General features: G+C 52.5%; 12 protein-coding genes across 12 annotated transcripts; 4 read left to right on the forward strand and 8 right to left on the reverse strand.

Moving 5' to 3' along the window:
• Window positions 1-226: 226 nt before the first annotated feature.
• On the reverse strand, window positions 227-1,264 carry CLAFUR5_04784 (Oxidase ucsJ; the record flags this gene model as incomplete). The annotated part of the gene is made up of 1 exon (XM_047903932.1): window positions 227-1,264. One exon carries the CDS (start codon window positions 1,262-1,264, stop codon window positions 227-229), a length of 1,038 nt encoding a protein of 345 aa, XP_047760323.1.
• Window positions 1,265-1,871: 607 nt separating this feature from the next.
• CLAFUR5_04785 (uncharacterized protein) lies at window positions 1,872-3,748 on the reverse strand (the record flags this gene model as incomplete). Its single annotated transcript, XM_047903933.1, has 4 exons — window positions 1,872-1,942; window positions 2,000-3,452; window positions 3,513-3,634; window positions 3,703-3,748. 4 exons carry the CDS (start codon window positions 3,746-3,748, stop codon window positions 1,872-1,874), a joined length of 1,692 nt encoding a protein of 563 aa, XP_047760322.1.
• A 1,204-nt stretch (window positions 3,749-4,952) lies between these two features.
• CLAFUR5_04786 (uncharacterized protein) lies at window positions 4,953-5,963 on the reverse strand (the record flags this gene model as incomplete). Its single annotated transcript, XM_047903934.1, has 2 exons — window positions 4,953-4,993; window positions 5,045-5,963. 2 exons carry the CDS (start codon window positions 5,961-5,963, stop codon window positions 4,953-4,955), a joined length of 960 nt encoding a protein of 319 aa, XP_047760325.1.
• Window positions 5,964-6,971: 1,008 nt separating this feature from the next.
• On the reverse strand, window positions 6,972-7,919 carry CLAFUR5_04787 (Succinate dehydrogenase [ubiquinone] iron-sulfur subunit, mitochondrial; the record flags this gene model as incomplete). Its single annotated transcript, XM_047903935.1, has 2 exons — window positions 6,972-7,447; window positions 7,505-7,919. 2 exons carry the CDS (start codon window positions 7,917-7,919, stop codon window positions 6,972-6,974), a joined length of 891 nt encoding a protein of 296 aa, XP_047760324.1.
• A 554-nt stretch (window positions 7,920-8,473) lies between these two features.
• CLAFUR5_04788 (uncharacterized protein) lies at window positions 8,474-9,550 on the forward strand (the record flags this gene model as incomplete). The annotated part of the gene is made up of 2 exons (XM_047903936.1): window positions 8,474-9,023; window positions 9,099-9,550. The coding sequence occupies 2 exons, from the start codon at window positions 8,474-8,476 to the stop codon at window positions 9,548-9,550; spliced, it is 1,002 nt and encodes a 333-aa protein (XP_047760327.1).
• Window positions 9,551-9,944: 394 nt separating this feature from the next.
• On the reverse strand, window positions 9,945-10,931 carry CLAFUR5_04789 (uncharacterized protein; the record flags this gene model as incomplete). The annotated part of the gene is made up of 1 exon (XM_047903937.1): window positions 9,945-10,931. The coding sequence occupies one exon, from the start codon at window positions 10,929-10,931 to the stop codon at window positions 9,945-9,947; it is 987 nt and encodes a 328-aa protein (XP_047760326.1).
• A 381-nt stretch (window positions 10,932-11,312) lies between these two features.
• CLAFUR5_04790 (uncharacterized protein) lies at window positions 11,313-11,903 on the forward strand (the record flags this gene model as incomplete). Its single annotated transcript, XM_047903938.1, has 1 exon — window positions 11,313-11,903. The coding sequence occupies one exon, from the start codon at window positions 11,313-11,315 to the stop codon at window positions 11,901-11,903; it is 591 nt and encodes a 196-aa protein (XP_047761107.1).
• A 1,707-nt stretch (window positions 11,904-13,610) lies between these two features.
• Window positions 13,611-14,181, reverse strand: CLAFUR5_04791 (uncharacterized protein; the record flags this gene model as incomplete). The annotated part of the gene is made up of 2 exons (XM_047903939.1): window positions 13,611-13,763; window positions 13,822-14,181. 2 exons carry the CDS (start codon window positions 14,179-14,181, stop codon window positions 13,611-13,613), a joined length of 513 nt encoding a protein of 170 aa, XP_047761108.1.
• A 207-nt stretch (window positions 14,182-14,388) lies between these two features.
• On the forward strand, window positions 14,389-14,789 carry CLAFUR5_04792 (60S ribosomal protein L38; the record flags this gene model as incomplete). Its single annotated transcript, XM_047903940.1, has 3 exons — window positions 14,389-14,452; window positions 14,532-14,660; window positions 14,725-14,789. The coding sequence occupies 3 exons, from the start codon at window positions 14,389-14,391 to the stop codon at window positions 14,787-14,789; spliced, it is 258 nt and encodes an 85-aa protein (XP_047761105.1).
• A 660-nt stretch (window positions 14,790-15,449) lies between these two features.
• CLAFUR5_04793 (UPF0173 metal-dependent hydrolase) lies at window positions 15,450-16,544 on the forward strand (the record flags this gene model as incomplete). Its single annotated transcript, XM_047903941.1, has 1 exon — window positions 15,450-16,544. The coding sequence occupies one exon, from the start codon at window positions 15,450-15,452 to the stop codon at window positions 16,542-16,544; it is 1,095 nt and encodes a 364-aa protein (XP_047761106.1).
• A 3,409-nt stretch (window positions 16,545-19,953) lies between these two features.
• On the reverse strand, window positions 19,954-20,753 carry CLAFUR5_04794 (uncharacterized protein; the record flags this gene model as incomplete). The annotated part of the gene is made up of 3 exons (XM_047903942.1): window positions 19,954-20,343; window positions 20,399-20,666; window positions 20,716-20,753. 3 exons carry the CDS (start codon window positions 20,751-20,753, stop codon window positions 19,954-19,956), a joined length of 696 nt encoding a protein of 231 aa, XP_047761111.1.
• Window positions 20,754-24,391: 3,638 nt separating this feature from the next.
• Window positions 24,392-25,663, reverse strand: CLAFUR5_04795 (Glycerol-3-phosphate dehydrogenase [NAD(+)]; the record flags this gene model as incomplete). The annotated part of the gene is made up of 1 exon (XM_047903943.1): window positions 24,392-25,663. One exon carries the CDS (start codon window positions 25,661-25,663, stop codon window positions 24,392-24,394), a length of 1,272 nt encoding a protein of 423 aa, XP_047761112.1.
• Window positions 25,664-26,057: the final 394 nt, after the last annotated feature.

Raw genomic sequence — 26,057 nt, forward strand, 5'->3', positions numbered from 1 at the left:
TCACGATCTCTTTCTCTTTGTCGTTGAACATACTGCATCGAATGTCACGTCTTCTGCAAGTTGACATACAGATCTTGCACCAATATTTATCGAGAATGCTCTGAAAAACGGCATTGTCATCGGACCACGGTTCGCTGAGATGACTCTGCAATGTCAAGCAGGAGAGCAAGGACCTAGTACCACCAAGACATTACGACCGTTCATGACCCATACTCGAGAATGTGTTCTACTTCTTATCTAACCTCTCTTTCTCATCGTCCACAATCTCCGGAATCACCTCCTCAAGGGTTGGCCTATGCGGCTTCCAGCCCAGGACACTGCTAGCACGCTCGCCTTTACCTCTAGAATTGAGACCCCAAGACACCGCCTGGAAGTCCGCCACCTGAAAGGCCTCGTCCTTCGACAACGGCTGGTCCTTCCAATCTTTGGAAATGTAGCCCTTCTTTGCCGCCGCCTTTGCGACCTGCCTTGACACCTCGCCCCACACAAATTCGCCATTGACTGCAAGGTAGTACCCTTTCGCACCCCAAATTTCCTGATCCAGCTTCTTCGCAATGGCAGCTTCGACGAGTAAGACCCAGAGATCCGAAAGATCATGGACGTGGACTTGGTTCCAGCGCGCTTTACCCTCGCCGACAATTGGAGCATAGCCCTTTTGCAGAACCAATTTCGCGAGTTCATACGCCTGGCGACTTCGGCTACTGACAGGACCTCGTCCGCGTCCATAGATCGTGGGAGGTGCAACGAGCGCAGTCTTGACATTCTCAGCGTTCTTCGTTCCGGCTTCAAGGACGATCTTATCGACGTTGCGGTGGAACGCCTCGTCAGGCAAGGTAGTAAGTTCTTCTACTCCACTCCAATCGTTGAAGATCTTCTCGTTCCACTCTCCCAGTTTCTCATCCCTCGTGTCGAAATATGTCAGGATTCCAGTTCCGCCTGTGTGCAGCCAGAAGCCAGGGCGTTCCTTCGAATGGCCCGTCGCTAACCCTTCAGCGATAGCTTTTGCGGCGCCTTCGTGGTCTGAGGCGTCAGCGGTGTGGAGAACTATGTCGGCTTTGGCGGCTTCATCGCTGATGATCTGCGAGTCATCGAGACCGCCAATGACAACTCGTAGGTCTGGATATGCTTTCTTGACGGGAGCGGCTTTCTCTTCAGAGCGGATGAGGGCCGAGTACTCGTAGTCTGAGTGGGCTTTGTTCAAAGCGTATAGGGCGTCGCCACCGATGTAGCCTGTTACGCCAGTGATAAAGATCTTGGGAGCCATGGTAGTGGTTTGTTGGAGCGCGGTGGATGTAAAACTGAAGCAATGGAGATCAAGTTATACTCATGTATGGAGCTTATGTGGCCGGAGAATGCTTTCGAATCATGCTTTCGGACAGACCTCCGACTCTGGACTGCCGCCAATGGTGCTTAACAATCCGAGTGACGTTATTTGGATGTCGAAGGCATTGTGGTGGAGGCTCCACGTCATGAAGAAGGCGATGGAAAAGCGTTTATCCACTCCATTACTCCACCCTCCACTGTGCTTCAGCATTGTAGGCGATCCGGAGGCAACATCGAGATGAATGGTTTTTGGACTTTAGAGGCAGACGGTCATCTGTAGGTAGCGGAGCCTGTTGGCCTGCTCGAGCGTCGCCGTGCCACTCGCCATCTGCCAGACTGCCATCTGTAAGCTGGAAATCAGACCGATAGAGCGCTTTGCCTCAGCGCCGCATGTACAACTCTCGGCAAGAGTGACGGAATTCAAGTAGGTCTTCAGATTGGACCAAGATGGGATGTCTTGCCGAAGCAGCCAAGCCTTTCCTTTACCAAAACGCTATGCCATGCCACGCTATAAACATTACCAAGAACTTCCGAGGGTCCACTCTCTCTTATCTCAATCGACAAATCTGCAGAATGTCATGCCTCGCAAAGAACGATCGATTCTTCTTCCCAAATATATCTGCGCGGAATGAGTTAGCACAATATCTTTCATCTCTCCAGGACATTCTGCACTTACACATCAAAATCGTCAACAAACAAATCACGACCTGCACACTACTGATCCACATGAACACCGGCTTGATTCCGGCCTTCACCAACCAGTCCAACCCGCTGAATGTCAGGCCGAACGAGAAGATGTTCTTGAAGATCAGCAGACACGTGAAGCCCTCCACAGCAAGATCCCGATGCGCGTCCACGATGTATAGAGCTGATGCAACAGCTCCCAGCACCATGCTCATCACTTCCAGAGCGAAGAAAAAGTCCGGCCAGAACCATCCAAACTTCCTAGTGTCGTCTGCCGTGATTCCGAATCCGTAGAGCCCGGCACAGCCAATGATGAGCATGGGTATGACGATGACCATCCTGAACTCTGGCTCGTAGATGCCCCCATTCCTCCTCGTCAGCCACCTCGCGGACCAGTCGGACATTAAACCGGCGAGAGCGAAGCCCAATACCGCCCCGATGAAAGCGCCGGTGTACATGTACCCAGTCTCGACTTCATTGAAGAAAAGTGGGGGACCAAGCATGATTGCGGCGAGGACGATTCCAATTAGGACTGTCCAACCAATGATGGCGCCTTGAATGAGGCAGGCCCAGAGGATTCCCGGATGGAAGAAGAGTGGGAAGGGTCGGAGAACGAGTTTGAAGAACGATTCGTCTGTTTTGCGGCCGTTGAAGGGCATCAGTGCCTCCCTGCTTCTCCAGCTATACGCGGGAATGGTGTTGTGGGGCGCAGAGCCGGCTTCGTGGTTGTGTTGGTACGTGTCCGTGTCCATGGGTTTGTCGAACGAGGTCGGGTTCTGCTCTTCGAGAGATGGGGACACTTTCCATTCCTGGCTGTCGGAATTCTCGCCCATACGGGCCCAGGACGTATCGGTGTTGTACGACGAATCGCGAGTATAGGCTGTTTCCGGGCAAAAGAAGATAACCAGAGGCAGGAGCGCTGCGCTGAAGATGGCGATGAAATAGAACGTCCATTGCCAGCCCATGGTGTGTGTCATCTTGCCCACGATGACCGGTGTGAAGAACGCTCCACCGAACAAGCTCAAGTTGCTCAATGCCATTCTCTTACCGCGCTCATGGACGAAGTATAGATCTCCAACACTTGCGTTGACAAGCGCTTCGAAGGGCGCCAGAGCAACACCTTGGAAGAAGCGCGCTGCCATGAGGGAGTTGTAGTTGTGGCCGCTGGCACCACCCCATACTGAGCTGATCACGATCAGGATCGTTCCGCCGATGTATAAATGCCTCTTGCCCCAGATTCGTCCACTTGCAACGAAGATAAAGCCTGCTAGGCCCACGCCGAGGAGATGATATCCTGTCAGTAAGGCGATATCGGTGAAAGGTTTACGAAAGTAGAGCGTCAATGTCAGAGTGTTGGCAGCGAGAAGAGGCGAGAGTGTCGATGCGATAAGGGACAGGATGCAAAGGATGCCGCAGATCAAGTCGCGTCGCCATAGTGGCCAGTTCTGGGCAATGCATCAGCATACGTTCATTACACCGTTCATGCCTGTGTTTGGCTTGCATACCAAGGGGTCTTTTGGATCATCGCTGGGCTGTGGCACCAAGATGGTTCCATCCTTGGCTTTCTTGACGTTGTGTCCTCGCGCTGCGCTCGCAAGAGGATCGAGGTCTTCAAGTGTCGCCGTTCCTGCATTGTGCAACGATTAGCGTGCGCTCCACTGTGTCTCCGCTCCGTGTGGGTATTGGTGGTCCTACCAGGGACGTGCGATAACTTGTGGTCGTTCAAGACTCCCAAACCCATTGTTTCAATATATGCTCACCACAAACATACGGGAACGAAGGATGCAACGACTGGGCTGCTCTTGGAAGCCGAAGGAACATGAAACATGCGCAGCTGGAAAGTCACTCCACCTGAGTCTGGTCCAGCTGAACGGCAAGATCCCGCCGCCCCAACATGATCGACGCGTAGCACAAGGGTCTCGGCAATCTGCTTGGGAGCGAATCAGAACATCCTGATCTCCAAAGTATGCCGTGTCAACATCCTGGTACTTCACCTCAACTTCTTGTTGTGACATTACCTGGGTCTTATCATCGCTAGAGCACCTGTGGTCGCTCATGTTACCAGATGCGCTCATCCATCCCCGCTGGACAACATCACCCCCGTCCATTCTCCTCGGAACCGTGCTATCGAGGCACATCAGGTAGATGCAACGTCAGCAGCCAACGAGTTACAACAGCTCCCTGGTCGATTGCTATTAGTGTCTCACACCGCAGCATGCCCCTGACATACAGCGTCTGTCCGCAGCGGAAGGTTATCTTTTTGGTGCTTTTAGTGCCCGTACCAGGATTTCGCGAATGTGATTTGCTGCAATCCCTGCTTCCGCCTGCTATGGTTAAACAAAATAACCTTCCGCTGCGACAAGACGCTGTATGTCTCGTGGCAATGCCGGCATCACTGGCGTATGCCAAAAGTTTGAATGATCTTTTGTGCTGGTTGTCTTCGATTTGTGCAGCAGGTGTGATCTTGGCCTTGCGCAGTGGCGGTTTGGCTGTCTGGCTGGGAATACATTGAGGACTGGCACGTGACTGGCAAGATGAGCTTCCGGATGCTGATCCTCGAAGCATGTAAAAACTTTCAGTCGCGCATGATGCCACCGTATGGCTTGGTAGCTTGAAGTCGTTCCAGTATTGATGCTCTCTACGAAAACGATGGAAACTTCAAAATAGCTAGTGAGGTATGTGCAGAGCAGATGTGAGTGCGAGGGAGTCGTTTCTCAGGTTTACACGTTCCCCCAACGAGACCATGTGTACGTGTCGGACTGGTCAAGTAAGTGGAAGATCAGCGGCAAGGCCGGGGCAAATCTGGCACGGACTGGAGACATTACCTCAACGAACACTCTGTCTTCTGCCTCGTGTACTGCAGCTTCGATCGGAACGGCCAGAGCAATGCGACTTGATGAACGGGAGTAGTAGCAACTCTGTCACTTGTTGTAGAGCCATGTCCATCAGCTGGAACGTTCCGGCGCCACTGAGCGGTAGCCATACTCTGGGTTTGGTCAGAACATACGACCTGTTGGCATTTGCTAGACCTACTCACTCTTCACGATGGTCTGCCAGGTGTGATCTTGGATCGGCAAGGGCAATTTCACGTGCCTGACGTCCTTGCCGGTAGTGACTTCAGTCCACTTCATCCAGCCTTTCGGATAGACATAGGTCGGCCTACGCTGTCCCGTCGGCCACAGGACTGCGTTGAAGAGATTGTGTAGTCGAAAGTATTCGGTTGGGTGGCTGCGATACTCTATCTCGAAGTACTGACTCACGTAGTCCCAGATAGCCTGTGGGTGATGGGCTTCTTTGATGGACGGCTGGCATATTAGCATCCGCTTCCAGCTAGCCCCTACCCGCTGCAAGATCGACCACTCCTCGCTGCCAATCTTTGACTTTTGGCGTTCGCAGATCAGGTCAAGGAACGGATTGTTGAAGACGAGCGAAGCAAAGCCATTGTATTTGTTTGCAGACCAGAATCCGTTCTTGCCGTTGTCGATGTACAGCACGAGAGGACCAGGGAGTGGCCGTAGGAACAGCGCTTGCTGCAGGCGCTCCGACTTCTCGATGATAGTGAGCCATCGCTTGCTGACGCGCATGGCATTGACCAGCAGATCTCGGGGAGGTACCAGCAAGAGCATAGCCTCCATGATTTTATTGTACTCAATGTCCTGACCTGAAATCGAAACATTCGCAGCAGGTCTCGCATGGTTCTGCTTCTTTTTTCTTCCTCTCGTCATGGTTTGAGCCTGGCCGTAAAGCAACTCGTGCTGCAGAGCCTCAAGAGTGCGTTTTGCGTGAGCCGGGAACGGGTTTCCTTTCCTTTTGCATCTTCTGCGCATCTTCTTGAGTCGACGGACAGTGCGGCGCAGCTTGCGTTCATGCCGCGCCTTGATGTGCATTGCCGCTGCATGATCTGTTGTCGTGTGTTCCGAAGGCATGGTAGGCGAGCAGCTGCGTGCTATATCCATGGTGCGTTCAGTCTGACGCGTCTGGTGTCAAAATGAAGTGCAGCAGTTCATGCCTTCCCATCGTGAAAGTCATAGCAACAACCCTGTCCCGTCTGCGCAAGCCAGCGAACTCTCCTGTCTCGACTTCACTTCATGCTCAGCAGCGGCACCCCGCCACACGTCTCTTTCGCCTTCGTAGACACGCGCTCCTCTATAGTACGATGCCGTTCAACTTCTGTAGCCTCCTTCGCACATTCTCTCGCAGCTTCAGCTGAGCCAAGCTATTCAATCGCCTCATCGTCCACTGTCGTCGACAGACGATGCCACTGCACATACTACACCATACCACCAGACTCGACGGCTGAGACGCTGGCTGAAGCTCCATAGTCCACCTTGCTGTGGCTTGTTCGGTCCTTACCGGGGTTCTGAGCATCAGGCAGCTCGTCCCCAGTGATGATGGCCAGCTGGAACGTTGAAATTGCTCGTCCATTACGCCTTCAGCCCCATCACCGCTTCGTATGGCTCTGTGGTGACAACGACTCTAGAGTTGCGCTTGTCGTACTGGATGGCCTGGAAGCTACTGTCGTAGCTGGTAGGTGAGGTCGAACAGGTAGTAGAGGTTGGGCCGTGAATGCCATTGGTCATTGTGGTGCCGCACTGGAAGCCTGGGAACACTGTGTTAGTGTACTTCAGGTAGATAGCAGAGCAGCGCACGTGAGGTGCCGTCGAGAGTGTTTTGCTGCATGTAGAGGTCACAGAGCGGTGACGCAGATCTCGTCCCAAGGCGACAGCGATGTACCACCTCGTTTACCATCGAGCTACGCATTTTCAACGGTTCGGATGTAGACTGGGTCTGTAAGCTGCCCCGCCGTTGTGCAGAAGTGATAAAGTAAGCGATCATACCGAAATGGAACGTTTTGAACATTGGAAACAGCTCTTACTATGTACAAACGCCTTGCCGACTGTGGTCTTTTCCGTCGCCTGTTGTGCTAGCGCCACTACTAAGACATCCCAAGTTGCTGCAACAATCTATGCAAAAGCCATGCTCTTCTTAATCTCTGCAATTGCAAGTGCAGGGTTGAGACCCTTCGGGCACGTCCTGCTGCAGTTCAGGATCGTGTGGCATCGGTAAAGGCTCATGCTGTTGTTCAAAGCGTCCTTGCGCTGGAGGGTCTTCTCGTCACGCGAATCGGCGATCCATCGGTACGACTGCAGCAGGACGGCTGGACCAAGGTACTCCTCGCTGTTCCACCAGTATGAAGGGCAAGATGTGCTGCAGCATGCGCAGAGAATGCACTCGTACAGACCGTCGAGCTTGCGTCTGTCCTCCTTTGACTGGCGGACCTCCTTGCCATCTGCTGGTGCTGTATCCCTCTGCAGGTATGGCTTGATCGACTTGTATTGCTTGTAGAATTGTGTAAGATCGGGCACGAGGTCCTTGACGACGTATGTGTGCGGTAGTGGGTAGATCCTCGACTCTGTTTTGGTATCTGTGGGAATACGGCCTGATAGAATGTGAGTGGGTGGCGTCGAAATATGCAAACAAAGGTGTCTCTACTCACATAAACATGCCAATGTGTTCACACCATCGATGTTCATCGCACAGCTGCCGCAGATACCCTCTCTGCAACTCCTTCGGAATGTCAAGGTTGGGTCCACCTCGTTCTTGATCCTGATCAGCGCGTCCAGCATCATTGGTCCGGTCTTGTTCAGGTCCAGTGTGTACGACTGCATCTTTGGCTTGCTCGCGGGCTCATCTGGGTTCCATCTGTAGATCTGGAATGTCTTGATGCGCGAGTTCTCGTCTGCCTTGGGCTCGTGTGCAGTGCCGGTCTTGTTTGCTGGTATGGGTGGTCGGGAAGCCGAGGTGGCCTCTGCTACGGCGGAAATGGGCTCCTTGGTGTGCTCAATTGTGGTGGCCATGCCTCGTCGGAAGACCTGAGGCGCAAAGCGCCGTGTTGCAAGTCTCAATGCCATGCTGTGATGTGGTATGTGCGTCTGGAGACTGGTGTGTAGAGGGGCGACTGGGTGTGTGTATATGGAGGAAGGAAGTCGAAGATGTCACTCCCTCGCCTCGCTCACGTTTCTGTCGGCTATGGAAGTAGCCAATCAGCTGAGCTTTTATTACACTGCATTATTTCCCTGTTGTTTCCGCCTCGGCTGATACCGCGGCTTTCAATTCTCGTCGAAAATCTTCTTCCGCCGAACTTCCACAGTAACACAATCCAACACCGCGACCATCAGCGACTCCAGGCTACACACGGCGTTGTTCCATCACCAGCAACATGTGTTCATAAGAGAGCAGGTCCAATGTGCCACGCGATGGACAGATCTCGAAACCGAAACTCAATCTGAGTGGCGGCAGCTTGCACTTTCCTCGGCGAGGTACTTCTCTACCTGCATGTGACCCTTCGCTGCTTCCTGTTGCGGCAAATCTCAACCTCTGCTGGTCTGCGGCAAGTCTAGACCTGGCGAGCACACAACATATCCTGTGGCAAGCACGAGTGACCAACGGCTGCTGCTATAACTTCATGAAGCAGATCATCAACACCATCATCCGGCTCAGCTTAGTCAACCAAAGAACACTCTTCCGGCCTCAGATCGTCCTGAAGCCTTTGAGGGCCGGCCGCGACCTGACGACAATGGCCGCTGGAACTCTCAGGCGTCCTATACACCTCATCTTGGACTATGATGGCACGCTCACAGTCAAGGACACTATGGCGGTCCTGGGCAACCTTCCAAAGCAGCCACGCCTGACTTGGAAGGAGATCGAGGAAGCATACCTGAAAGACTACCAGAGCTACAAGATGGACCACTTCGGCTGGATCCATTACAATGATAAAGAGTACAGCGAGTGGCTTTCGCGTCGTAAGGAGGTCGAGCAAAAGAGTGCCAAGCGCGTTCAAGACGCATGCTTCTTTCGAGGCGTCAAACAAGCAGACGTGGAGCAAAGTATCATTGACTCGCTGCATAATGGCGACTTGCAGTTTCGCTCTGGCTGGCTCGACTTGTTCGCTCTCTTCCTTGCAGACTATGACCCTGCCACTGGTATGTCAGATGGAAGCAAGATCAGCATCCTCAGTGTCAACTGGAGTGAGACTGCCATTCGTCGTTCACTGTGGGAAGCAGCACGCCAAAGTGATCATCCACAAAAAGATATCATCTGCTTGTACGTCAACGACATGGAGATTAGAGCCAACGAGATCGAAGGCCTAGCATCACCCAATGGTTCTTCTGGTCGAGTGTGCCGCCCTCTGCCATCATCCGACATTCGCACAAGTGGCGACAAGCTCGTGCACTTGAATCAGATGCGGAGTGACCAAGCTACGCAACCTCAGCACAACAACGGCTCGATCATCTACGTGGGCGACTCATCTACCGACTTTGAGAGCTTGTGTGCAGCTGACCTGGGGATCTGGCTGTACGACGTGGACGAATCTGAATACAAGGACACGTTTGTGGAAGTATTCAAGCCCTTGCAAATGATCCCGCCCGTGCCAATCCGCGAGGTGACAAAAGTGGCTTCGAGGGACGAGCCAACATGGACTCTGTTGCTGGCTTGGGATCGAGACTTTTATGGCGTGGTCAAGCTTTTCTCCGATGCCTGAGCATTGCTGGTGATCCACTGCAACATGAGGCTTGCATGAAGCACGAGCACTCAGTCAAGAGCGCTGACACCGGGTGCACCATGCAACGACTCATCTGTCAAAGTAAGTCTATCGTCCTCCGCCCCCCCCTACCCTCTGCATGATGAACACACCATACGTTACACCCAGCTCACTCAGATGCTACGGCACGTGCTGTGAACGCGTAAGCAAAGCCCTGATCAACAACTTACACACCTCACACCACCTTTCAAGACCGCCACATGCCCATACTGACTTGAAGCAAAGACAGGTCACTTCAGGGAATGGATGATTGTAGGTGAAGATTCCATTGCTTCGCTTGCCCAAAGTTCTACGCTAACGACTCTCCATCGAGCGCCACAGCATACCCGCCCAATCATGCCGCCACCGCGACCGGTGCGATCTCCTGATCTCTACTTGGGGGAGACTTTCCGATGGTCAACATCGTTGCTTTCAACGACTTCATCCAAGTCTTGTAATCCTCTGCTTCTTGCCAATAGCCGCGGAGCTGCAAGATCTTTGGCAGCACCGAAAACACTGTCCGGAGGGTCATCGCGTGAGGCTGTAGCTCATCCTGGACGATCCGAAGGTCATTGCAGAATTGTCCGATCCCATCTCTCCCGCCAGTCCATCGCGCCACACCTCTTGGGTCGTTACGAGCCATCATCCGAATCTGGACGTAGGCGGCAAGTTTGAGGGCTTCCTTCATCACAGCAATGTCTTCTGTCGCGCTTGTCGCCAGGAATCGTTGCAGTCGTGGACGAGCGACAACCGCGTTGATCCATGTTGCCTTTTCCAAGAAGCTCGTACAGATATGAGACGTGCCTCTTGTGGGTCGCAGGCCCGATGTGTTCTTCGTAGTGACGCCCGTCAATCGCAGGGACCGTAAGTTCGGCAACTTCGGCAGCACGCTCTGCAAGTACGTCTCCCAGGCAGTCCGAACACCTCCCTCGACTGGCAACGGACACGATATCGATGTGATCCACAATCTCTTGAAGCTTTCCATTCTCGCAATTTCGACAGAGTACAAGAATGCTGACATTTGAGCACCGGGCATGTTTAGTCGTGATGGACAACCGCCGCAGCTCAGAGTCGCCGTGCGGAGGAATGGACGTAGGGCTGCAGCGTACCATGCCCCTGAGATCGTGAGTCTGGGATGTCCGACCTGCTGCCAGGGCAAGACTACTCTATAATCGACCAGGTCGTAAAGGCTGTAGATATCGTCTATGGTGAAGGTGTACTCGAAAATGCGTTCGAGGATCTCTGCCGGTAGGTCGAGGAGGTTGATGCTTGCTCTTATAGCTGGAACGATGGTCGTATCTGGCTCTGTCAATGGTGTTAGGCCATCGCTAGGGTGCGACATTATTACGTGGAACTTCAGAGATGAAGGGCCAGCGGACGTGGTGAATATAACGCCATTTTCGACAATGGTGCCAAGGGTCAGGTATACTTCCAGATGAATACGACACGGAACAGACCACTGTGGACCGTCGACTTAGCCTAGCTGCAGCGTGCGCAACAGAGAGGCTGTTTGGTGTCTCTGTCCGCTCCAGACGCAAGAACTCACTTCACTGACGCATGCTGAGACAAGGATTCTGAAATATCTGCTTGTATGCAGTTCAAGTGAGACAATCAGTAGAGCAAGCAGGAGGTGACTCACTTCAAGCACGTGGATCTATGTCGACTGGTTGCGCTTATTTAGCTCGTAAGCACTTCTCTTGCAAGCATAGGCACTCGCAACAGGATGTCTTCCACCAAGATAGACCCGAGACTCACCAACGTCACCACCATGAATTGGCTGACTATGAAGAGTTGGCTAGACGGCAAGATTGACAATCTAGACGTCAAAGTCTCACATGTCAGGGTAAACATCGCTTCGGCTCATCTTGCAGCTGACTATATCTTTGAGCGGCTGAAGACGATAGAGCTTGAGCTGGACAAATCAACGGAGGAAGCAGACGACAAAGGTATCTACATCCACGATGCCTTGCAAGGAATGCAAAACGACGTCAAGCATTTGGATCCGGATGAACTCATTCTGCTGGAAGACTGGGAAGCTGGAGAGTATGTCACAACGCCGCTGGAACAGATTCGAGCTATGCAAAAGGTGAAGATCGAGATCGACCGGAGAATCAAGGACGCAGTGGACCAGAAGGCAAAAGCGGAGAAGGCGGAAGCTGAAAAGGCAGAGGCGGAGAAGGCAGAAGCCGAGATGGCACAGAAAGAGGTAGGGAAAAGTTCAAATACGGAGAGATCAGAAGTAGGGGCAGAGGAGAGTCCAGAGACAGACAAAGCGAAGAAGAGGTCGAGGACCAGGCGACGCAGGAACCCTTGACTGGACGACAATGAGATACGGCTTGTCCTGTTGCCATGGACCTTGAAGGCTTCTCGAAGCACTCAGTATCCGCCGCGGTGGTCTACGCCCGCCTTTAGAGTACCATATTCACGGTGCTGCTTAACTACGTACGTACTTCGACCTATACTGTAAACGTCAGGTATACGTACATTCGATACTACCCGTGAAACTTCCACTCACCTAAGTCCAGCCCGCATGAGCTTTCCACCTTAAGCTGACTCGCAAAGATCTCGTAATCATACGAATCTTGTCCAACTCTGTGGCAACTATGAGGAGCACAGACATTGCCTCGTCTGACGATGGCTCATCACGATACACGTCGAACTTGATATTGTTCAGCATGATGTGCAAAGACTTCTGTGCGGTGCGGTATGGCAGTCCATGACGCTTGCAATCATCACATGTTGACTGCAACTCTTTAAGTAGATCAGCACGCTGCTCACATGCGTCTGATATACAAGTGGCCTCTGTGAAACTCGTACTTCCATTTCTCCTTGTCCTGCGACTCCTGCCCCGGCAGGGCAAAGCGGCGTAACAGTCGAAGGTCATCCTCGTACAAGACTTTCCGAAGCCACCGCCTGAGGATTGTCATATAGGGAGGTGCTTTGTGCTGTGGCGGTATGTCCTTACTCGTGGGTGGTTTGACCATCGCTCGTGGTTGGTGATCAAAGCTTGTGATCGTGCTCGTCGGCGTTGGTGGAACGTGCTTGATGTGGTCGTGCTCAGAACTGGGGTATGGCTGTCGTGTGTGATTGTCGGGTGCGGTCGATAGACTTGAAAAAGGAACTCATGTTATATGTTTCTCACATAAACTTGTTCACCAGAGCACGACACTCGTCTTTGTGGAATCTTCACTGGCGCAACACTGTGAGCCGTGCCGCTAGTTGCCGCACCAAGTATTCCAAGGCATATGGCGAATGAAACGCCACTTCGCGTTGTCAAGTACTTCACTAAAGTGCTCTCATACCAAGGAATGTAGCCTCGCTCTGGTGAAGATGAATACTGATCAAGCGCTTAGCGTCAAGGTTGGTGCAAAATAACGCGCTTCCGAGCAGCGAGACGAAGCTCCCTCTGGTCCAGAAACTCGACGTCTGATTAGAGGCGGTGACCAACTTCATGGTCAGCACTCACACGATTCAAATGCCAGTAGAGCTGGAACGTACATTTCCGTGTACATACCGCCCCTGGTGTACGTACAACGTGCTATACAGTAAAAGTCAGCTCAAAGAAGGTTCTCAACACCCGTGGCCATGGCTTAGCTCGATCTGTCAGTCTTTGCGGTGTCGAGTCCAACGTATACAGCTGATAGTACTGCCGAGATGTGAGGGTAGTATCGAATCGATTCTGGTTTCGATGTCTTTCTACTGTAGTGACCTGTGATGAAAGTCAGCGGCCACTTATCGCAATTGATGAAAAGGGAGCTCACAACTCTTGCGCCGCTTGTCGCTGCCACTTATGTCGCCTTTGAGGTGCCGCTGGCGCTGAGCTCCTCTGTGGCGCAGTCTCCAAAAATCCTCCTTCGCGCAATCTTGCTGTCGGATTTTGCCGCGAATGAGTCTTGTCCTTTCATCTCATCGATCCGCCGTGGAACGGAACCAGTGTCAAAGTCCAGCCTTGTCCTGCTCTGCTCTGCTCTGCTCTGCTCTGCCCTGCAATGTTCATGCTCTGTCTGCCTTCGCCCGCCTCTCACACCACGAACCTGAAGTTCTGTGTCTGAATCACCCACTGCCTTCCTTCACCAGACTTACCCAGGTCCTTGTTCGCCACCAACACGAGGTGATCGGCAAAGCCTCGCATGGGACCATCTTTACGCTCAAACAGCCGTACATAACCGCTGACCTGACCAGTATCCATCAGTCCACAATGTTCTCCACTTAGAGATCCGCATCTTTCATACCTGCACCGAGATGCTCACGTTCCTCTCAGCCTCCTTCTTCGTGCTCTTCTTTGCGCCATCCACGCATTCGTTCAAGATGTGGGCGTTCAAGCTCTGCACCTCAAGGAAGAAGTATGGCATTTTGTCGAACTCTTTCTGGAACTCTGCGCCGCTGAAGAAAGCTTCCCCATTCCAGCAGATGAAAGGAAGGTTCCTCTTTGCGTCGGCCTCGTCTTTTTCGGCTGCGCAGTAGTAGGTGGACACTGTCGCGCGAGAATTGTGCAGGGCGGCGTAGAAGTTGTCGACGAAGGACTCGGCGGTTTCGGTGGCAACCTTAGTGAGGTCTGCCTCGGATAGCTTGACGGTCTTGTCGGCTGCCATGTCGGCTGCAGCACGCTAGTGTGCAGGTGAAGCAAGGAGTGAAATGTTGCAGCTAACATGTGATGCGCCGCTGCAGCTTCCGCCAAGCAGTCGGAATCAAGTCCGCCGCGATTTCCCCACTCGAGCATTTTGCATTGGCTTCGAACTTTTGGCAGGAACGAAGAGCAGTCCACCGCCAGACAACAGCAGAGTCGACCATCGCCCAACATGCCAAAGGAAATCAACGACATCAAGGCCTTCCTCGAGGTGTCTCGCCGCAAGGATGCTTCCTGTACGTCGGCCACCCATTGCGCACACCGGCGCAAGGTGCAGACACGGCGCAAACAGAATACTGACATATGATACTACAGCCGCCAGGATAAAGAAGAACAAGGCCACAGGCCAGACCAAGTTCAAGGTCCGATGCCAGCGATATCTCTACACCCTCACCCTCAAGGACTCGGACAAGGCCGACAAGCTGAAGCAGTCACTCCCACCTGGTACACTCCCATTCCCGCCACCTCTCCCTACCCTCCTTCCTCTTGCTGATACGCTTCATCCCAGGCCTCACCGTCACCGAGACCCCAAAGAAGAACGCCAAGGGCAAGCACACCGCCAAGACCTCATAGACGACCCAACGAAAGCATGATCAAAGAGCACGGCGTTTGGAGACAAGGGACAACTGCATGGGCTTGTGAGGGTATCATGGTACGACTCTGGCAATCCTGTATGGGAGAGCTAGTGGAGACTTTACTTAGTAGCACTATGTCATGAGTAATGGCAATGCGAATGGATGTCTCGTTGCGTGCCCGACTATGTCTACCTGAACGTGAAGAGCTTGTGAAGAACAACGAGGTGACTAATGAGGTGAGTGGGCATGTTCTGGTCGTCGTGTGGTGATGTTTGATACCAATCTTCCCGATTATGGGCTCGCGGGGCGAGCAGTCTTTATGCTGCGGCAAAAGAAGTGTTTACCACCCGGGATGATGTCTCCCAAATCAGCAGAAAGTCATGGACTGCGCCATCCGAGCGAACACGATCGTCGAAGGTCCCAAAGCCCATGTACTCCGTCTATCGTAAATCAGCATCAGTAGGTCAGCTGCCTCCGATTCCTTTACTCCTTTGGTAGCCACAACTCCCTGCGGCACATCCGGTCCTATTCCGATTGTGACGTTGATATGATGATCAACGTGCAGTATCAGCATGACATGTAAGTACAATCCCTTTTACTCTCCTAACATCAATTGAGGTAAGCAACAATCGCATTGCAACAGCTCTCACCACCAGTCATGTCTTCACAAACTATCAAACACCACCTCACCCTGGACCCAACCCACCACCAACCTCCCACCCGCGACGAGACCGCAGAAAGCAGCCAAGCAGACCTTCCACCACCAACACCCAAACTCTCCCACCAACATCCAACCAAATCCCACGGCAAAGAAAACGCCAGCCTCTACTTCATCGGCACCGCAACCACTCTCCTCCAATGGCAAGGCATCCGAATCCTAACAGACCCCAACTTCCTCCACGCCGGCGAGCACGTCCACCTCGGCCCCGGCGTGACTGGCACTCGCGTCACAAATCCTGCCGTCGATCTCCATGCTCTGCCGCATATTGATGCGGTGTTGCTGAGTCATTACCACGCCGACCACTTTGATGAACTGGTGGAGAAATCGCTGCGAAGGGATCTGCCGATTGTTACGACGCCGCATGCGAAGGAGCATTTGGCAGATAAGAAATCTGGCGAGGAGAAGTTCACGCAGGTTCATGATTTGAATACGTTTGAGAATGCTCTCCTCGATATCAAGACCGAGGGCGTGGCCTCGCCGGACCGCATCCCAGCCATCAAAGTCACAGCAATGCCAGGGAAACATGTCCCTCCTGGTCCCCTGAACGTTGCGAACGATATTCTCGGTGCGGTCCCACCGACGAATGGCTGGATGTTGGAATTGGGGAGTAAGCCTGCGATGAGTACGGTCGCCTCCGATTTTCGCTCGGGTTATAGAGTTTACATATCTGGCGACACACTCCTCGTCGACGACCTCAAGGAGATCCCTAAGCGTTACGCTGGACTCGAAATAGATCTCATGCTCATCCATCTCGGTGGTACGACGATTCCAGGCCCGAAAGTGCCGCTGTTGATGGTGACTATGGATGCTGTGCAGGGGGTGAAACTGATGCAATTGATCAAGCCGGATGTGACGATTCCAGTGCATTATGATGATTACGATGTGTTCTTGAGTCCGTTGGAGGATTTCAAGAAGGCGGTTACGAAGGCGGGGTTTGATGATAGAGTGGTTTATTTGGATCGGGCGGAGGAGTATAGATTCCACGTGAGAGAGGGAGAGGATGTTGAGGGCATGTTGAGGGGAGGACGCTGAGCTCCTGAGATCAATTAGAGATCTGATGGAGCCAGTCTGATCAACAAGCAAGTCATTCTCCAAGGTTTGCAATCAAGCCTTGTCACAAGCAAGCAAGTTGGAAGCCTATAGCTTAGTCAGTATTTTCAAACAATCAAGCGGTGTTTTCTCCTTCGTTTACAAGCCTTGTGAGCATGTCTGTGTCGTTTTACAAGGTGTTGTTAATGATATTCAAGGTCATGTCGATCTAAGAAGGTGGAATTCTAGGAAGTGCGGACCTATCTCCAAGCTAATCGGATCACGTACCGACGGTCACGTGCTTTCCCGCTTCAGTTTTCCCGACTTCTCAATTCCGACGCGTCTATCTCAACCTCTAAGCATCAACTTCACGACCTCACTACACCATAACATAGACTCGTAGCAAGTTGAAACTGGCAGTGTGCTTTCAACCGTACTAGATACTGAAGATCTGTTCGCGCCGACTATCGAGATTAACGCCGTGAGCAACAAAGCCGACATATCCAAGGTGCTAGGGAAGAGAAAGTACGACTTGCTTGACCAGCCAGATTGGACGCGACTGAAGGCCTATTGCCGTACCTCACAAGACCGCAACTACTCATCATTCATTTGGAACTACGGCTGGCCTATTGAGGACAAAGATAGGCTCGAATGCTAGCTCTGTAAGCTATGCCACAGCGCTAGTAGAAAAGAGAAGGGCATCTATAAGACCAACGTCTCTACGACTAGTGCTTCGAACTATATAAAGACGAAGCACCACATCGATAGTAACGGTGTCATTCAACCGAAAGAGAAGAAGAGGAAGGGCTTGGATCAATATTACAGTGGGCAGCAGATTAATAACGAGCGTGCTATCGAATTCAATAAGGACGAGTTAAGGTCCAGACAGTGCGCTTCAGACGACTACTTGTCTACCTTCAAGAGCGCTATAAGTCCTATCTACCGTGTCAAGTCACTACCGGCTCAACAATCGATAGAATCTACGATAAGACACTAGGCTATATCACGGAAGAATTGGCCTTATCATTAAGCAAGATCAGCTACAGCTTCGACTTGTAGACTTCGAAGAATAAGCTCGTACTACTTAGGCTCGTTGCTCACTTTATTAATAAGGACGGTAAAGCTACGAAGATGCTACTCGTATTGCTACGATAGCGAGGTCGTCATTCTAGATACAATATCTCCGAGACTATTAGCAACACGCTTGTCCACTACGGCGTAGAGCATAAGATCGGTTACTTTATTACTGATAACGCTAGTAACAACCCGAAGGCAATAGGCTTTATGTCTACCGAGTACGGACTCGATAAGAAGTGGTACTAGCTTCGCTATACTGGTCATACCTTTAACCTTACTATATAAGCTACGCTCTTCGGCAAGCACGTAGGCGATATCACGTAGGGCTTCGAAGACGAGCTTGTCGCTATTGAATCGGTTAAAGAGGCCAATCTACTGCTATAGCGAACGCGAGGGCCTATCGGTAAGCTTCACTACGTACTATATTTCATTGACTCGTCACCTTAGCGCCTAGAGCTATTAGATCAACTACAACTTGACCTTATGACTCTAACGAAGCCGGACAGCGCTTAAGACATATACGGCATTATCTACGCTATCGAGACATACTAGAACAGCTATGTCGATAGTGCCGAGAGAGCCGCGTACCTAATGCTAGCTATCGACGAGTTTATACGCCGAGAAGTCGACAGCTAGCATAACTACCTACGCCGCTATATAGAGCGCGGTATAGAGCCTAGTCGTAAACCTCCTTCGATCGTACGCGATGCCCTCACCGCTGACGATTAGACTGTCATTAAGCGATATATCGAGATCCTTCGGCCGTTAAAGGACGTAACGATGACTCTATAAGGTGATGCCGGCGGCAACTTCGGTATAATCTAGTAGGTACTGCCTACTTTCGCTCGCGTAATACAATACTTCGAAGAGTAGCGAGAGAGGTATCTACTTTAGCCACTACGGCGTGCACTACCGCGGTCTCGAATGACGGCTAATATAACACTTGAACGAGTGTCGGATAAGGAGCTCGAGCTGCCCTTAACCGTAGAGGGTCACTTCTCTACAGCGATCAACCTTGCTTAGCAGAAGATAAGTAAATACTTTATGCGATTAGACGACACGCCTATGTACGTAGCAGCAGTCGTATTACACCTAAGAATGAAGTGGCGTTAGCTTGAGTATAACGAAAGCGATGGCTGCTTCGGTCCTACTAATACGTGGATTATAGGCCGTAAGAAAGAGGTAACGAAGCTCTGGCTAACCTACAAGCCAGTCACGATCAAGAAGAAGCAGCCGCAACAGTCCTTACACCTTGCCGTCGATAAGGGCTTCGTCGAAGATTACGAGAGCGACGAAGATTACGCTCAACGAGGCCTCGATAAGATGGAGCAGTACATACGCCTACCGCGGTGCCCTGAAGCTGAGCTTGCTATTACTGATTCACCTGGCAAGTATTGGGTTGATAAGCTACCGCAATGGCCCAATCTAGCACGAATGGCGCTCGATATCTACTGCTGCCCTACAATGAGTGATGAGCCGGAGCGACAGTTTAGTCAAGCAGGTAATATTCTTACACCGAAGCGGAGGCACATAGCAGCAAGCACTATCAACAACCTAATGACCTTGAAAAGCTGGTGCAAGCAAGGGGTGATAACGATTGAGTAAGAGCTGTTCAATAGGGTGAGAACTCCGGCAACAACACCTCCGACAGCAACACCAGCAACGACGACGATATAGGTCTTGGCACGTCACAAGTTGAGCAACCAAGGCAAGTCAGATGCTGTGTATTCACTTGCAAGGCAGGTCACGAGCTAGCAGGGTACAAACAATCAAGTCATTCACCTCATTTTTGACTCGTTTGTTTGTTGATCAGTCTGGATGGAGCCAAGAGTAGTGCATGTTACATCAGGTTTGGCTGGAGCGCAGCAGCAGCCAAAGACGTGCAGAGCGGTGATATCTTCCCCTGACGGTGTCCAAAAGACACTTTCGGCTTCGGTACAGCTGAATGTCCCTGCTATCCTGCGAATCGGGTACAGTCAATCGTCTAGATAGCTCCAACCTTCTTCAGCCACTCCTTGCTCGCATGCACCAGATCTTGCTCCTGAACCTCAAACTCCTCCCAATCCGGCAACTCAAACCATGGCATCTGATACTCATCAATCGCAATGAGGGTATGATACTTCAAGCCTCTGTCATACTTAGCATATTCGTGGTAGCTGTAAGGGCAGCCACAGCCAAGACCATCGCGATCCGCATCCGGCCGACCGTGGAAGTCCATAGCCTCGGAATAGTACCCTCCATGCCCGATGAAGTGTGTGACGGCGTCGCAGACCAGCTCGGTGGATCTGATCTTCAGTCCGATCGCAATGTAAGACTCTGGCTCGTAGACAACGTCTTACCACATCTTGGGATGCTCTGAAAGCAGCACCTCGATCGCTGATGCGATGCAGGGCAGGAAGTCGTAGTACTCGGCCAGAGCGATGACATTGGCCACGTCCACCACGACGGTCCCTATGGGACTGTCGCTCAAGTCAACCACCATTTGATGCAGGAGCGCGAATGCGATCTTGTGTGCGCGTATTGAATTCTCGCGCTCGACGGAAGTGGTAACCCCCTTGACCGTGCGACACCAGCCTTCGCTGCGATCAGTCCGGCGCTCATTCAACGTGGGGACCCCGCTGGCAAGGCTCGAGTGGCAGAAAGTATTTATGTAGATCGGTTCGGTCGAAATGATACCCCGGTCGTCGCGAGACGTTTCCTCTGTGGGCCACTCCATCGATTTGTCCTGTCGCCATGTCAGCATTGCGAAGGCTAGACTCATAGTCGCGACCGGGGCTTACCTCGTCCGAAATCGTGAAAGCCGCGTCGTCGTAGAGCAGTCGGTATGTGTAGATGGGCAGATTGGTCCCGGCGTTCGTGGTGACGGTCGTGGCCACCTTGGCTTTCTGCCAGTCCTTGCTAAAGCGCGACCTCAACCGCTGCGAGGCCGCGGCAAGGACCTTGCTGTGCACGACCAGAACGTCCTCGGGCTCGTGCGACAGATGGATGACCATGTCGCCGCCCTCGAGCTGAACAAGAGCCAGTGGTAGTTCGAGTGTGATCGCACCACTACATATGTCAGTAGGTTGGGACGTCTGCGGAGTGCGCTGGTACGTACAGGTGCTCGAGTACTGGATCTTGTGTACTTGTCGCCATGAATTCTGGTGTGGAGCACTTGTGTGAGTGTGTCGCAGACTCGAGGCAGTACGAGTAGCGATTTCTCGGGTGGTGCAAGAAGTTCGTGTGTGTGTGTGTGTCGGAAGCTCAAGTAGCTTTTGAAGAGTAGAGCGCGTCTTGATAACACGTCAGTGCGGTCAAAGCCGAGAGCGCTTCATTCATCAACTTACGAGTCCGTGCACGCCATTGTATAGAGTTTCGAAGCAGGGTATAGTCGGTAAATGAAAGAACCTGGGGACAGCGGCCACGACAGGATCCTTTGGACAAGTCTGTTCAGGAAGTGTAAGTGTGTTAATGCCATGGATCTGTGCTCCTGCGCCGCCAATTCACGCCCACGAAGAAGCGATGAAAGTGCCTCGACCTTGCGCGCCATGGTTCCCTCATCGTTCCTTACTGTGGTGTGATCATACTGGACGCAAGCACCTTGCTGAAAATTTCTCAGCAGCGTACATTTCAATCGCGAAACTCGCGCCTCATCTTAACAGCGAGACATGTTTCCTTCAGCTCACGGTTTTTGTGGACCTTTGTAACACTGGACAGCCATTGCTGTAGTGCAAGGGTTGTTGACAAAGTTGATTGCTGCTTGGCACTGTAACGACCGCTCTTTGCAAACCAGGCGTGCTAGAGTGAACAATGTGGAGATGCGAATAGGATCCTACGACGCGCGAGTGCTTCGCGTTGATCGCTATATTTGCGCATCGCTTGAGCACGCCGGCAGGCTTAAGCAACGATGTTTGCAGTGAAAGGTCTGAAGACGACGTCGCGCTTGGCGGTAACGAGCTTTATCCTCAGCCCTTGCTATACCGGTATCGCATGTCTCCGCTTCGTCTTTACTCTTAATTGTCTTGATTGCGGCAGTGTCGATGGCGCTTTTGCCGTTCGTCTCCGTCCTTCACCGTTACGTTGTCGGCCCAGTTGGGCAGACGGGGCAGACGGGGCAGACTCTCGCTGTTGCGGAAGCAACACTCATGTCTCTCAGAGGAGTCCGCTCGGGATAAGGCTATGACCACGTGTCGTCATGCGTATTCGTCAACGTCAACAATATGTTTGAAAGGATGCCGTGAGTGGTCTGTGTCGTTGTATTGTTGCAAAGTATGTCTACGATGAGGTTGCGTTGCCGGCGTTCGCCAAGGTGATGGTAGCTCATAGCCTCGTACCCAGTCCGAGGGCCGTGAAAGTGGAGGTGGAACCAAGCTTGTCAGCGTGAGGGAACTTCACCTGTAACTGCTCCTTCCTCTTCCTCTTTTTGACTTGCTCATCACCCTCTCGCTGCGATACTGATGCCACGGGTGAGGCTCAAAGATGCAGTGCCAGAGCTATGACGGCCGTGAAGGCAGTGAATAAGACCACGCGTGCATGCGCTTGACTGCGATGCACTCTGCAACCACGTAGGCTGCACGCTCGCTCACGAGGGTACACCTCTTGCCAGTGCCAATTGGCGACTGGCTCACCGCGATCAAGCTGCGATACGACGACGATGCAGGACACGTGTAGACGGGTGGAACGACGCGGTGCCGGGCGCCGAGAGAAGAGCAAAGCGAAATAGAAGACCAACAGGCGGTGAGCCGGACGGTGAAAAAGGCGGATGGGCGGAATATGGTCGCCGTTGAGGTGAGATGCTTCATTGTGGTATGGGTCTGCCTCTCAAAGATGCAGCACCGCCATACCGATACTGGCGGGTCGCGGACAGCAACGGCAGGTGCTCATGGGGAGAAGGTATCAGGACAATGCAGCTGACTGTGCAGATGGCGAATATCTCTGGGTGGTTGCGGTTGCTGAGCCAGCACGCATCAAGACCTCGAAGACTTCGCGCTCAAATTTGTGGCAGCTGCTGCCTGAAGCCTGCCTGAACCTCGACTTCCTCCCTCGAACGCACCGGCACCTCGACACCACCACCTACAACCACCGAAACACTCTCACGACCCATCATCAACACTTCACCAACCTCCTCTCGATCATCCCAACCCCCCTCGACCTCCACAGCACCCACAGCACCCTCGCCGCCCTCACCATCGGCTTTGCCGAGGCACAATCCCTCTCAGAACTGAAGCTATATAACACAAAATTCCCATCCCGTGACCATAGAATCCCACAGAGCATTGGAAGATAGCCACAAAGACACCACAACATTGTGAACTCACCAACTGACACGCTTGCGCCTTGAGACACAGCGCCTTCAAGTAGTCAGATTGTGTGTACGACATACACATTGTTCCTCCAGCAACCTTCTCAATCGCGGCGTGAAAACAAACCACGAGACACTTGGGAATTTGATAGGGCTTGCACTCAATATTGGTGTGAGTCGAATTTTTGCATTTTCTTCGGGACGGGGTTCGAGTCCCGCGCAGGAGGACTTGGGGAATGGTGAGGAGGGTGAGTGAGAGTGAGTCGAGGAGGATCGGGAGAGTGGATGTATTTTGGGTCATGTTTTTCTCCTGGGTGCCTCTCTTCTTTTCGGCCTGCCCATGGGTTCGACTCCCAATGGTCGACATAGAACGTGTTCCCAAAGCCGAGCCCCTTTTTGGCGACAATCCACACACATTTTCAAGACACAACCACAGGTAGCTCTCTATGAATCTCAAAAGTGCCAGCGCATATCACACTTCAAGCCCTCTCTAGTTACACAATGTCGTCCACATCATGCAACTACCTACCTATCTCCAGACGAAGCAGGATCTGTCCATTCGAACGCTGTCCATTCGAACGGCTCACCAGAATGCAGATTTGCCAGCACACAACGAGCTACGGAATCAAAGCTAGCCCCAGTCGTTGCTGCCCATCTCACGCTACAAATCACCATGATACTCGCCCCCGACATTTATCTGGCACCCTCACGCGCGAAGCTGGTCCGCCCCTCGCTCACGGCCACCGCCACCTCCATCAACACAGCATGAGGCACCAGCATCAAAGCTTGCCAATCTAGCGCAACTGCCACCATTGCTTCACCACACGATTGAGGCGTACCTCCCGCTTCTCCCATACTATGGCACTCAAGCAGCCTAGCAAACATCTTCCAGATACATTTCACGATACGTCCATGATCGCGTTCTGTACATAATCCTATACGTATCCTACCGCGGCAATTTGAACATGTTGAGGATGATTGATAATACGTATCCTTGAAGGTAACCTGTTGCCCTTACTTACTTCCCACCCACCGACGAGAACACTGCCGTGCTACGGAGCTGCCCATCGGCTGTCTTTCGCGAGATGGCAGAGTCAGGAGTCTGGATACAGAGCTGGTGGTCGGTGGCACAATCAACGGAGAGAAAGAGCACGGTGGTCAAGACGATGATAAATGTGGTCATCTAGTCCCTCAGAACGATTAGAGTTTCATATCGCCCTCCTCGCAGCATTGAGAGGCCTTGCGCAGCATATACCTCCACTACGTACTTCGCTATTCACACTCGCGGTCATACAGGCATCATCGATGATAAGCTATACCTCAACCTTCAAACCACACGTATGCACATAAACACCTCCCTTCTATCGCCCTCAAAGCCTCGCGCGAACCGGCCTACTCTCACGCCCACACGACAGCAGTAGTCAGTCACACCGCCTATACACCACAAAAGCAACGCCTTCGCCCAAGCTCCATGCGTCGCAATCATAAGTCCTTACTCATTATGCGGCTCAATCAGCTCCGGAATATCCTCCGGCTTCTTGTTGCCCTCCAGCACATCGAACACAGCCGTGAACAATGGGAACTTCTTCTCCATGCCCTGCGCCTTCAAAAAGCTGTGTACCTCGTACGCCGTGCTTGTTCCCTGTAATTTCTGCCCGTTCAGCTCCCGCTCCTCGATCTCGTTGATCGATTTGCCCTCTTTGATGGACATCTTCGCGCATCGGAAGTTCCTGCCGCCGGAACAGGATGTGATCATGTCAGCGACACCACACGACTCTTCGGTAATCGTCTCGCGCTTAAACGTCTTGGAGTAGAACGCTTCGCCGAATTGAATTGTCTCGAGGATTCCAACACGCATGATCGCGGCCTTTGCATTGTCGCCCCAGCCTAGACCGTCGACCCAGCCGGCTGCGAGGGCGACCACGTTCTTGAGTGCGCCGCCGAGGGAAACACCAGCGACGTCGTCAACCATGCGGACGTGGAAGTAGGGGCGATGGAAGAGTTTCTTGATGTTTGCGTGGTTTAGGGGTGGGTACTCTGCTGGTAGGGCCATGAGGTTCTGCTTCTTGCCCTTGGGTGTGGTGGCCACGCTGTTGAGGTCTTGGAGGGTTGCGGATGAGCCGTGGGGTGAGCCAGCGGGTGTTCCCTCGGGTGTGGGTTGTCTGGAGTCCATGTGTGGAGGGTCGTAGGCGACTGTTGTTTCGCACCATTTTTCGAGGGCGATTTCGGATGCGATGTTGGCGCCGCTGAGGGCGCCGACGTAGATGCCGAGTTTTTGGCCGATGCTGTCGGAGAAGAGATCGCAGCCTTGGTCTGAGACTTCGACGCCTTTGATGCAGCTGATTCCGCGGGCGTAGGGGAGGTGCTTGCCCTTGATATTGTCGCAGATGCGGCCGATGAACTGGTGGGGAAGGTTGAAGATGAGGATCGTGGCATGCTTGACTGCGTCTACGACGTCTGGGTTGGCGATGATGTTCTCCGGGAGCTGTATTCCGGGCAGATACTTGACGTTCTCGTGTAGGCCATTGACGAGCTGTGTCAACTTCTGTGGCTTCTTGCATAGCTCCGAGCCTGGGTCGAAGTGTTTGCTGTCCTTGGGAATCTGCACTTCCTCCTCGAATACCCACATCTGCACCTCTGCGTCGAAGATGTCCTTGTTCTCCTTCACATTCTCTGCAATCACCTTGGCGATTGTGGTGCCCCAGTTGCCTGATCCCACCACGCACACCTTGTGCTTCTTCGAGTGTACTGCGAGACTCGCCATTTGGTTCGGTGTATGGGCGTGGTGTTCTTGGTGGATTCGACGAAGCTGCCGCCTTTGTAGGTCGCTCTCTCCAGCTGATCGTCTCAAGCTCGCTGTCCTCGTCGATATATAGCTCGGTGTTTTGCTTGTGTTTCTCAAACAAAAGCTTTGTGCCGAGGGAGGCTTGCTGTAAAGCCGACAGGAAGCAATTCCTGCAGAACAATCGACGTTGATGGATCTATGAGTGAAGCATGACTTCAAGGTGATGTGTAACCGTCTGGCTAGTGACATATAGTTCTAGCTCCACGACGAACTTTTTGGTTGAAGATAGCCTGGACAAGGTGAGCTGCAGGTGCTCCAGCCAGACCCAGAACAGCTCAACACCGGCTCCTGGCACGCGCACATCCAAATGACG

The sequence above is a fragment of the Fulvia fulva genome, chromosome 4 (assembly GCF_020509005.1).
Source record: "Fulvia fulva chromosome 4, complete sequence".
In the NCBI taxonomy this organism is placed as follows: domain Eukaryota; kingdom Fungi; phylum Ascomycota; class Dothideomycetes; order Mycosphaerellales; family Mycosphaerellaceae; genus Fulvia; species Fulvia fulva.